We start from the raw sequence: 12,870 nt of genomic DNA, 5'->3' as shown, positions 1-12,870 counted from the left end.
TAATGCATGCATGAAAGATGAATAACGATTGTAAATCTAAATTTTTCTCTTATAGTCGCTTAGGGTAGACATTGTTCCCTCTCTGTTGTGTCTAGGTGAAGGCATAACTTGAGTTTTCATTGAAAGTTGAATTAAACAATATAAAGAAAACCTCCACACATCATCAGAAAGAGACTAATAACTGAATTTAGAAACAGGTAAAGAATATGTACAGGCAGTTTGCAGTTGAAGACGTCAGAACTTTAAATAAACATATGAAAAGAATCTTAACCTCACTTGTATTTAGTGAAATGCAAATAAAGCAACAATGAATACCATGTCAGGCACATCATATTGGCAAAGAGTAGTAAGGTTGATAACATCAAATATTAGCAAGGATGTTGGGAAAAGGAACTAATGTGTGGCTGGTGGGAGTGTAAACTGGTAAAGCTTTTTTTTTTTTTTTTTTTTTTTGTGAGGGAGATCAGCCCTGAGCTAACATCCAGGCTAATCCTCCTCTTTTTGCTGAGGAAGACCGGCTCTGAGCTAACATCTATTGCCAATCCTCCTCCTTGTTTTCCCCAAAGCCCCAGTAGATAGTTGTATGTCACAGTTGCACATCCTTCTAGTTGCTGTATGTGGGACACGGCCTCAGCATGGCCAGAGAAGCGGTGCATTGGTGCGCGCCCGGGATCCGAACCCCGGGCCACCAGTAGTGGAGTGCGCGCACCCAACCACTAAGCCATGGGGCTGGCCCTGGTAAAACTATTTTTGAAAGCTATTTGACAATACCTAATAAAGTGGAATATGAATATGCCCTGAGATGCAGCACTTCCTTTTCTTGGTATCTGCTCTAGAGAAATTCTCATGTCTGTGCACAGAGACACATGTACACGGATGTACACTGCAACACCATTTGCAGTAGTAAAGAATCGAGACAGCCTAACCTAACACTCTCTCTCTCTCTCTCACACACGCACACAGACACACTTCAAGTTATTTTCTGAAACATTTGCAAGTCACAATACTCATGGCACTTTACCCCTAAAGCTATTTTTTAAAACAGAGTTCTGAAGCACATATAAAGAAATGTTAACATGTTTGATTTTGCTGGTGGGAACATATAGATTTGTTATTTTCTGTGCTTCTCTATTTGTGAGATGTTAAAACTTGAAAGTAAACATGAAAATTTTAAAAAGAAACGTGATATTTGTTTCTCTCCTTTGCTTTCTTTTCTTCTTTACGACTTTTTTAAATTCCCCCCCTTAAGACCAAGCGTCTTTCCCATTTTGCGTCGTTTGATTTAAACCTGTAACATGTCTTCGGCTCTTTTCGCCACAGGATTTGAAGTACCTCCAAGGAACCTATTTTGTGTTCAGCGTTTCTTTAGACATCTCCTTGCTTCTAGTGATCTCTGTTCAATCTCACGTTGTGCTTACTGGGCCTGAGTTGTCAGTTTTTTCCCAGCTTCTTCGATATTAGTGGGCATTTGGATGGACGATTGGAACTTAACTCGCATTTCAGGACAGGAAGGCTTTGCGGGGCCTGTTTTCTTAACATTGCTCCATCTGCCTGTCTTGGTATGTGAGATATTTATATGTTGGGTGGGATGTTTGTTTTAGTGTATGACAGATACTTCTAAGGAAGATTAGATCATGCACTTCTAGCTGAGAATTTCCAAAGCAGGTAATAAACAATTCTTAGTCTTCAAAACAGAGGCTTGGGGTGCCCCCTTGCTCTGCCCATCTACGCAGTATTTTTAGCTGCCAGAATGGCCTCTCTGCCCATGTCAAGCTCACTTTATGGGTACATACTTCAAGTTCCCTTTTTTTGTTCATTTGATTCTTTGGTAAACAGATGACAGAAGCTTCCTCCGCCTGATCCCTCTGTGACATGCTGCAAATGTAGCTTGGACGCCAGCTGGCTGTGTGTGTCTTTGGCTATTCATAGAAAGGGAGGGTTTACCTTCCTTCCTCTGGAGAAACCTGGGTATTTTCATGGGTCTGAATCTGTTTGCAAAGGGCTATTTGGAATTGGGGTTCCCAAGTAATGGAAAAAGATCTCTCATTTTGTGGTACAGTCGTCCCCCCCTTATCTGCAAGGGATATGTTCTAAGACCCCCAGTGGATGCCTGAAACTCTGGATAGTACCAAACCCTGTATATATTATGTTGTTTCTGTATGTACATACCTACAGTAAAGTTTAATTTATAAATTAGGCACAGTAAGAGATTAACAATACTTCTCTTTGGCATATCCGAATTGCCAGCATCAATACTCTTGTGCTTTGGGACCGTTAAGTAAAATAAGGGTTACTTGAACACAAGCACTGCGACACCGCAACAGTTGAGACGGCTACTAAGTGACTAATGGGTGGGTAGCATATACAGTGTGGACCCGCGGGACAAAGAGATGATTCACGTGGAGCGGGATGGCGCGAGATTTCATCCCACTACTTAGAATGGCGCGCAATTTAAAACTTATGAATTGTTTATTTCTGGAATTTTCCATTTAATATTTTCAGAGTGCGGTTGACCACAGGTAACTGAAACCGCAGAAAGCAAAGCCGCAGATAAGAGGGGACTACTGTACTTGAGCAGTCCTTTAAAAACTACTCTGATCACCCATTTCCAATGTGTGTTGATCTTACTGGATTGCTTTTGAATTATTTTCTCCTCTTGTATTTGTGGGTGTTGTAAAGACCTACGTGACCATTCATCAGCTGTTGGTCATCACAGAGTCCGCTTGGGCAACAGATGGAAGTGAATGCAAATGGCACAGAGCACTTAGCTCAGCCGCTGTGCATGAATGCTACTCTGGTCGTAGCCTGGTCCTGGATTCTAATTTTGATCCAGAAACTACCCTTCAGTCCACCTGTACCATATAGACTGGGCTCTGTGACTAACCTGGAAGTTTGGCCCAGGGCTTCCAAAGTTTCCAGATAAGCTGGAGCCAGTAGGGTCTCTAGGGAGTCTTGGGCAAGATGTGTTTATTTCCCAATTCAGAAGAGAGTTTTTTCTTGTCAGTTTAGACTTCCTGCCCAAGGCAGTTCAGAATTGGATGGGTTTGGGGGCAGTATTCACTAAGACATTGTCTTACTGCATTTGATCATTTTCACAAATCATTTATCATCACAAATATCATTAATTACCACTTCCCTGTTATTGTTTTTGTTCTGATGTCCTAAATTTGAAAACTGGTAACTGGACTGTAAGTTTCTTTAGGGTGAGGACTGAGTGTTTTAAATTTTGTATTCCTAACATCTACCACAAGGTCTGGGAAATAATAACTTCTCAATAAATGTTGATGTCTAGAAAATATGGCTGAAGAAATGGTTGTGAAACATATCCCGAAGTCACTGTACTTATTTTATCCTTCTCCTATCCTTTTTCACTCTTATTTCCATCTCTCTTAGACCAAAGTCCTAGATGATTTCTAGCATCATGTGTTCATACTGCCTCCTGTAACTCTTCCTTCATACCTCTTCCCCCAAATTTTGTCCATTTTTTAAAAGTAATGTTTTATTTTCTCCCTTGGGCTTTGTCCTTCATGTTTAAATGATTTTAAACATTATTCATATCTCCATCTGACCCTTCTATTATCTCAATTTCTTACTGGTTCTTGCTGACTCTTCTTATGGTGAATTGTTTCCACATGAGAGTGTGGCTTAGGCTTGTGAGCTCCTCTTCAGTGGGGCTTTGATCTGTGAGGGTCCTGGGTATTGGATTGAGGGCACATCTCTTCGGATAGGTTTTGTTTCTTCTTCTTGGCACCCTAAGGGTATCCTTGGCCTAGAACCGAATTTTATACCTATTTTTCACCTTGAAAGTTCCTGGAATATACAGAGATTGTGAATTCAAAGCCCCAAACCACATGAGGGCAGACTCAGGGGATGCAAATGCTCACTGGAGACACTTTTATTCCCCCACCAAGAATCTAGGCTAAGGCATCACTTTGCCATCTGCCTGGGGAGTGTTTGGCTTTTGTTTGAGCCTACCATTTCACCTCAAGAGTCTTTCCTCAAGACCACTTCTAGGGTCTTTCTCTATGTGAGGGTCTCAGTTCCAGTTCTCCACCTCATCTCCCATCCCCGAGCAAGTGTTGAATGCCAAGCCCCTGGAGTGTTGACTTCTCCCTGCAGTATAAGCTCACGTGTGTCCAGCTTTGGTTCTCAGATTGCTCTTCATTTCTGGCCCCACGCTATTTAATTTATTGTAAGCTCATTTAAAGGGATGTTTACTATATGTTTGTCACATTTTTTCCAAAATATCTTGGGAGTATAATGGAAAGGTTTTTAGGCTATCAAGGCAACTTCTAAGATGATTTTCTTGCTTCCATTTTTATAAGGAAAAAAGTTTCAGGTTGGGAGCCAGGACACGTATTTCTCTGACATCAGTTTGCTGTGTTTGGCGAGTCATACAACCTATCCAGGACTCAGATTCCCTGTCTCTTAAATGGTGACAATAAGACAACAACACAGTTCTGAAAAGTGTGTCTCCCCTGATAGGGATGCTGTGAGATTCAAGTAGTAGAATACATGAAAAGACCTTTTGGGGGAAAAAAGCACTTAAAAGCACTCCATAATCACCAGATAGGTCTGGTTTCTTCTTCTAGGCACCCTAGGGGTATCCTTGGCCTGGAACCTATTTCTCCTAGTATTATTACTAGTGATCTCTTTTCCCCAGAGCGTCCCCCTTCCTTCTTCTACCTTTGCCTCTCCTGCTCCATTTGTCTAGCATATGACCAAGCAGAGTGGCCTTCTGCCTAGGCAGAGGATGAACTGCAATCTCCTGACTGATTTCACTTGATTGAATATGGTGATTACTGTGGCTCTGTTATTCACCCCTCAACTCATGATCCTCTATATCACTCAGGTTCCTTGCTAGAGAGTGGGCGTTGGCCAATAGTAGAAATGCATCGTTATTTGAGTTAAGGTCTTAATGGCACAGGAAATTGTTTATATGGTTCTGCTGCTTCGGAGAACCAAAGGACTGCTGCCTGAGGACAGATCTTCCCTGCAGTGACCTGTCTATCACATGGCACTGAGAGAGAGTACCAATTGGCATAGTTGTTCTGGAAGCTACAGGAAACCTTTAAATGCATATTAACAGGGAAACTGGGATTTACAATTGAGAGTTTTTACAATATGATCTCACATAACACACCCATTTTATATTACAAAAACTTCAGTTTGAACAAGCCATGTCATAAAAGGGGCCGCAGAATCAGCAAAGCCAGTTACATAATGACAGGTCAACCAGATTTAGACATCAGGGTTTTCTTGGCTGTTTATTTGAGGCCAAGTTCTCCAATAGACCACTGACTGTGCTTCAGGTCAAATGAAGTCATAATTTGGTTTGGGTTAGTCCTTGTTTAAATCATTTAGATAAGGTTTAATTTGTTGAACCAAACCCTAGAACCAGTTCAATTCACAGAAGAAAATATAATTATATAACTTTTATCCCAAGACTCAAGAGAAGTTTTTCAGTAGATATAGTGGAGATTCAAAGGGAATATGAGGCTAAAATGGAAAGTGCTGGTAGAGATATAAACAGAAGAAATAGAAACAGAGAACATTGGTGAAAGTCTGGTCTCAGTTCTTTGTAGAGTTCATTGCACAAATTAAGACACTAATTCTCAAATAAGCAAACATGTTTTCTAATATTGAATCTTTATTTTCACAGAAAGAATCTTTATTTTCACAGAAATAGCTGTAAGAGGATTAACCATGGTTGTATATCTTCCTGAATTCTCTAAGCCATACCATTATTTTATATGGAATAGTTACATGACTGCCCTATTTCCACTTATCTGTAGTAATTACCTGCAGCATGCAGAGACAGTATAAATTCCCAGCTAATTCGGACCCCTCTTTTTATCCACTTAAAAGTTAGTTCATCCTTTCGTAAAACCTATTTACCAGGCCTCCTAACAAATAGACTGGTTTGAAGATCAGTTCTTGTCACGTCCCCTGCCTGCCATCTGTTTTGGTTATTAGTGAGTCAGGAAGTGCCTAGAAGCAGTATTCTGAAAGAGGCTGAGAAAGAGCAGAGGGCCCGAACTGTCAGAAAACATAATCATATCCTTGGGCCAATCAAAGGTTGTTAAGTGGGTTGTATAATCAAGTGATAACAGGAATGATGACTAAAATCAATAGCGAGTCCACGAATCTCTAAACTAAAGAGCATACTGGTTTTAGGAGAAACCTCCAAGACAGCACACTGGCTTTGGTTACCATTGTTATGGAGCAGTTGATGGAAGTTTGTAGATGAGACCATGAACATAGACCAGTTCAGTTTGTCTAGTTAATGCTAAGCACTTAGTCTGCTGCTGCCATGGGGATGGGGGGAGGACTACCTGTTCTTTACCCTGTGGGAGTTCTCAGTCTTGGAGGGAAGATAGCACACAACTGTCTATGCTGATGACAATAATGGTTGTGCACAGAGCCCTTGCTGTGCATGGGCCAAGCCTCATGTCTGCCTGGGGCTTTATTTACTTACATTATCTTGAATTCTCTTATCAGCTCTCTAAGGAAGATATTACCTCCAATTTACAGATGGAGAAGCAATATTTTTCCCCCTGAGTGTTATTGTGCTGCTCAGCACAATGTGTTAAATGCCTTGCCAAGACTTAGACTGGAGTCTGGCAGGCGAAGGGCCAGTCTTGGCTCTGCTATATAGCTGTGGGGTCTCGAGGAAATTTCTGAATTTATTTGAGCCACAGGTTTCTTATCTATAAAACAGAGATGGTAATGTCTACCTCGACTCTCAGCTTCAATGTCAGCATCCTCAGACAGGCCTTACTTGACCGCTCAGAGGAATCTTATTTCCATCTCCCCAGTCATTTGATCCCGTGACCTTGTTTTAATTTTATCGCCTTTATCACCGTCTGAAATGGTTCACATGACTATTGTCGGCCTCCCCACTTGAATGTAAGTTTCATGATGGCAGGGACTGGGGCCTGTCACGGTTACCCCTCTGTCTTAGAATCTGGTTCCTGGCACATAGCAGGCCTTCAATAAGTATTACACAATGGGCAGTGGTCTAGGCAGCAGTTAATGGGGTTAGAAAGGAGAAAATGACTATTCTTATGTTTAATGTCCTTGCGAACAATTCCACTATGTTCCATTAGAAAGAAAATAAATCATTGAAAACTTTGAACTATACTGTTAAGGTAGCTAGAAAGGTTTGAATTTTTTTTTAACCATACTGAAGGTTTGAAGTAAATTGAGTTTCATCATCGAGTGCGTGATGGTCCATCCTTGACCTGAGCTGGGCTTCAACAAACGGAGCAGGTGGCAAATACGACACACAGACACAGAAAATGGGATCTTTTGTATATGTGACTGTGGGAGACGCTGAGAGCAACGTACAACCAGAACCCCCCTGAGTAGGTGTTTGTCCTTTACTCTCTGCCACAGGCATTAACCTCAGAGTGAGTGACCTGTCTTACTATGTTTACAAATGGCACCTCAGCTGCCACTGACTCGTTGTTTATCTTTGCCATTGTTCCAGGATTCTGAGAAGCGCACTCCGCTTCACGTGGCCGCGTTTCTGGGAGATGCAGAGATCATTGAACTCCTGATTCTGTCAGGTAAATACCAGATATACTTAAAAGTCAACTGCAGATAAAAGTTTAAATGACCAGTTTTCCAGACTGACTACTACAATGAACCCAAATAAAATTTCTTCATTGTGTTCATGGAAGTTTATTTCATCAGCCATTTTATCAGTAGACGAAAGACAATGCAAGAAGTTGTTCTTATTGAAAAATGACTTCTCCAGTAAAACTTTTACATTGCTTTGAAAGTCTGATTCCTGACTCTCTAGTTAAGCTCAATGTTGTAGGTGAATTCAGTACATTTGAATATTTTAAAATCTTTTTCATTGCAAAAAAAAAAGAACAAACGAGAACACTGGTTCCTTAAAATCTACATGAACATGCACAAATGTGTATATTTACATATATTAAGTTGCACTGCAAAACTGCTATGTTTTGTTTATGGACTTTACTATGTTTTGTTACATGACTATGACTATGTAAGCAAAGCATAAAAACATAGAAGGAAAGGAAACATCAATTTCTAGATAGCAGTTACCTCTGAGGAAGCCGACCCAGTGAGAGATGTCTTCAGGGAAGGGTGTAAAAGAGATTGCAACTCTATAAAATATTTTATTTTTTAAAAATTGGAAGCAAATATGACAAACACATGTTAAATTGGATTTGTGTGTACACTGGTGTTTGTGATACTATTCTCTTTATTTTTCTATGTATTTTAAATATTTCATCAGATTTAAAAATGCCAATGCTTTCATGTTTGGAAACCTGTATGCTTAATACATCTCACGAAACGAGTTTCTCCCTTGAGTATTTGTTAGACAAATCCCTAGAATGAATCTGAGCACGTGCACATGTCTCAGTGTGGATTATATGCAGACCAGCTGGCTTTCTTCCTCCTCGTTTTTGTTTAGGAAGATTCAAATCTGGAGAAAATGCCTCTGCCCACAAATTATGCAAAAGGCCTATCGGAAAGTTTTGCCTTTGTTTGCAGCAGTAAAGGGAAACTGTAGAATTCCAGAGTAAGCTGTGCAAAGGTGGGAGCTGATACACGCATATGGGGAGAATGTTGTGGAAAAGAAACAAGGATTGTGCTGTGATACACGGGAAGGTTCACATTGCCCTTATTTTTGTTGTGTTCATGTTCTTGAGGTGAGTTTTCCCAGGGAACAAGAGTTCTGTGCTGTGCAATGCATTACCCCGTGGTCCTGACGACCACATGGAGCTTAGGTTAGATTTCGTGTGGCGTTCCTTGTACTCTCGGGAACAGGCCTTCCTCTGACAATTCTAAGGATGTTCCATGGCTGTGTTCCAAACAAACACATATTGTTTGGTGCTGGCACAGACTATGGCTAAGGGCCAGCGCACACCTGGCTGGTTGCCCCAGCAGTAGAAATATGGCCCATAGAAAATTGTAGACAGGATCCGTGGGGGTGTAAAATGAAGAATTTTGTGGTATGACACCTAATGGTCCCAACCAGGTATAACCACCATCCAAGTGTTTTAAGAGACATCTCAGAGTCTCAGAGGAATGTTTGGTTCACGAATGTGCAAATTCAAACCTTTGTCTTAGATCCCCAACTTTAGTTTTTTGTTTGTTTTTCCACATCTGAAAGGGAAAGTTTTAATTCTGCAGCATGAAGTTGACTCATCTGTTTTCCTGGTGATTAAGAAACTTGATTTCACATGGCCTTCATGTGGGCGTGGAGTCCAGCAACCTCTCTTAACTGGAGCTCGTTCAGTAGAGCCAGGAGAAACTGTTCCATGTATCTTGATCTTTACACCTATTGGTCTTGGAATTACTGAGCTGTTAACCTCTGTAGTATAATTTTGGGTGGCACATGCTATGGAATTTTTCTTCCTCCCCTCATCAAATTAGGAAGACTTAGGGTATGGGAGAGCATTGGGAAAGTTCTTTAGAAATTTTACTCAACTGTGGAAGTTTAGGTGAACTTTTGGAATTCACATGGCTTTAGTTTCCCCAAAAGGTGCTTTATTCAATTTGTATGTTATATTCCTAAAGAAATATCATTGCAACAGCACGATGATTTCATCTCTGAGCTTAACTCTGGCAGCCAACCCTTTAGGGAATCCAACCGTTTTCCATTTTAATAATGAATAAGGTGCTAATGATTCCTGTGTTGGACAAATAATTTGGCCTTGCCGGACTAGCCCATTACAGCTGTGTTCTGCTTTGTTGTGTTAACTTACAGAGCATAGTGTAACCCAAGCCCACTAAATTCCTACTGACGTTATCTCCCACTAGCCAGGAGGATGGAACTTTGAATGCCTCTGAGCAGACAGGGAGGAATTCAGGTCTTGCAAATTTCCCCTTCTTATAACTGCCAGTCCAAATTCTGGCTTTATTTCCCCCCTGCCTCTAGCTTCTGTTTGGAAACTGGCCAAGTCAGGATCAAGGCAGAGAGAAGGTCAAGAGCTTGCTAAGTCATTTGCCCGGAGATATACGAATATCAACGTCCACTGGTCAGTGGCGAAGGGTTAGGAGACCAAGGTTGAGATATAGGAAGTGGAGCACACAGAGAGGTGGCCACAGTACCAATACCCTGTAGGGAAAGTCCAGGGACTCACAAGGGTTAGAGAATCCTGGGCTGAAGTAAGCAAACTGGAAGTACCCACTCTCTAACATGGGAGTGTTTGTGAGGTGTAACTACTAATCAAAAATGATGAATTTAGGGGCTGGCCCGGTGTTGTAGTGGTTGGGTTCGTGCGCTCCGTTTTAGTGACCTGAGATTCGCAGGTTTGGATCTTGGATGAGGACCTACACCACTCATCAAGCCACGCTGTGGCACTGTCCCACGTACAAAATAGAGGAAGATGGCACAGATGTCAGCTCAGGATGAATCTTCCTCAAGCAAAAAGAGGAAGATTGGCAACAGATGTTAGCTCAGGGCCAATCTTCCTTACCAAGAAAAGAAAAAAAAAAGAAAAGATAAAGTTATTAAAATGTAGGCCAGCAGGCAACTCGTGTTCCAGTAAAATTATTTCCTGTGATTTCCCAAAATGTAACTACCGTTCCCAATGCAAATTGCCTCTAAAGCCAGTGGCAGGTGATTCTTTTGATTCTCTTATGCATGACAAATATTCATCATTGGAGGTTGGATTTGATATATTTTTTTTTGTCTGGTGAAAGAGGGGTGATTAAATCAGGCAGTGGTGATTTTGGCCCCCAGTGTGGTGTGTTATAAAGTAGTGAGCCATTTTCTGGTGGCTGTGTAAACTGGCCCTAAAGGCAACTCCAAGGGGAGTTTGAAAAATGTTTTGAGCTATTGACACATACGTGGAATTATCGTACACTCCTCCAAGGTCATTGCTTTGAAGGACAGTGCCCTTGGGCTGTAGTAAGATTTGGTCTATTTGTTAAAAAAAAAAAAAATCAATAGCAAACTGATCTCATTATATTATAATCATATTTCATATGATCTTTATTTCACATTTATTTATTTCTACAATTAAAAGCCGCACTTTGGATAAACCAGCCTTAGATCAATTATTCTCTCTGGCCTGTAAGAGTGTCAGTCAGTTCATCTCCCTTTTTTCTTTATTCTACATCTTCTTAGATGACAAGGCTACGAGAACAGAAAAATGGCCTCTGGAAAAGATGCTCAGAGTTCCCTTACTCCTGATCTCTAAGAAAATAAAATCAAGCGGTAATAGAGATAAGAGGAAAAACAGACTTAATTTTAAATTAGACTTTATGCCTGATAACTTTTAGTTGGATCTTTGTTTCTGAAGAATCAGTATAGTCTAGTGTGGGTTTTTTTATGTTTAAGCTTTAACATGTCCTTGGGTAAAAAGCATTTGCCTTTAAATCATTAGGCATGCAGACTCTGTGTCCTTCAGTGCACAATGGCGCCTGACGGGCAGGTAAATAACATGAAGCTTCCTTTAGAAAAATCAGTTATAAATATTCAACTCAAAACCATCTGATGTCTCCCCCCTGACATGTAAACAAGACTCCTGGCGCGCTCTGAGGAAGAGGATGAGGAAGCCAGTGGCACAGGATGACACAGATGAAATACTGCTCAGTCCCCATTCAGATAACTCTGCTTTTGTTATAATTATTTTGTTGTTCGGGGAGAGAAGGTTTTCCTGGCAGCTGCCTGTTCAACCTTCTGGAGGAGGATGAGTGGAGGAATGGAGGACTTACACAGTGACCAAAAAGAGCCACTTCCTAGATTTCTAATTATCTTTCAATTCCTCAAGTGACTCCAAATCTGCACGGAAACAATGCTCGTGTTGTTTGTTACAGGCTGGGTGTGTTGCTTTACGATGTCCAGCAAGCTCAGGGTCATTTTTCTCCGTGAAAGAATTTTAATATTAAAAGCCACATTTGGATCTATATAAAACTGAGAGTTTTCAGAATATGTAAATAATAATAGCAATAACAATATGAAGTAAATGTATAAATATAAATTATAAGAAAAAACAGTAATAGAAAATAGAGGAAATGGCAAAGAATATGAACAAGCAGTTCTCAGAGAATGAATTACAAAGTGCCAGTAAACGAGCATCTTAGAAGATGTCCAACCTCACTGTTAAACAAGAAAACACAAAAATGCAATACCATTTTCTTCCAATCAGATTTGCAATATTTTAAATGACCGATAATATCAAGAGTTAATGAGGATGTGCGGAAATTAAGCAATCTTATACACTGTGATTGTGTAAACTGGCACACTTTGGAGGGTTGAGAGTATCTATTAAAACCAAAAGTGTGCATGACCTATGACACAGAAAGTCCATTTCTAATTATCTATCCTAGACAAATACTTGAACATTTGCATAAGGAGTCATTTTATGGATGTTCATAGCAGCATTGTTTGAATAATGAAATACTGGAAACATTTGAAATATCCATCAATGGAGAGAATGTCTGAAAAATGGGATGTAGGAGCCAGCCCAGTGGCACAGTGGTTAAGTTCTCGCATTCCACTTTGGCGGCCTGAGGGTCGTGGGTTTGGATCCCAGATGTGGACCTACACACTGCTCATCAAGCCATGCAGTGGTGGCGTCCCATATACAAAATAGAGGAAGATTGGCACAGATGCTAGCTCATGGCCAATCTTCTTCACCAAAAAAAAAAAAAGTGATGTATTTATATGTTGGAATACATATGTCAGTGAAAAGGAATGGACTCATTCTGTAAGTATCAACATGGATAGACATACAAAATATATTGTTGAGTGAAACAAGGAAATTCAGAGTGTTATTACGATATTACACAACTTATGTAAAAACATACTTATGAAAGAATGCTGTAAATTTTTAAACATGATTTGTAATATTTTTAATATTACAGAAAAGAGTATTGTAC

The 12,870-nt window shown here is 40.4% G+C and overlaps 1 protein-coding gene across 4 annotated transcripts in view; it reads left to right on the top strand.

The window, feature by feature from the left end:
• The window catches only part of ANKRD44 (ankyrin repeat domain 44), a 294,265-nt gene that overhangs the window by 141,428 nt on the left and 139,967 nt on the right, over window positions 1–12,870 (top strand). For all 4 annotated transcript variants that reach the window (XM_058549502.1, XM_058549500.1, XM_058549501.1 and 1 more), the window contains exon 3: window positions 7,493–7,571. In XM_058549502.1, coding sequence (XP_058405485.1) covers window positions 7,493–7,571 — 79 coding nt within the window. The remainder of the gene's footprint in view (window positions 1–7,492; window positions 7,572–12,870) is intronic.

The sequence above is a fragment of the Diceros bicornis genome, chromosome 10 (genome assembly GCF_020826845.1).
Source record: "Diceros bicornis minor isolate mBicDic1 chromosome 10, mDicBic1.mat.cur, whole genome shotgun sequence".
NCBI classification, from domain to species: domain Eukaryota; kingdom Metazoa; phylum Chordata; class Mammalia; order Perissodactyla; family Rhinocerotidae; genus Diceros; species Diceros bicornis.
This window is presented reverse-complemented; position numbering and strand designations above follow the sequence as displayed.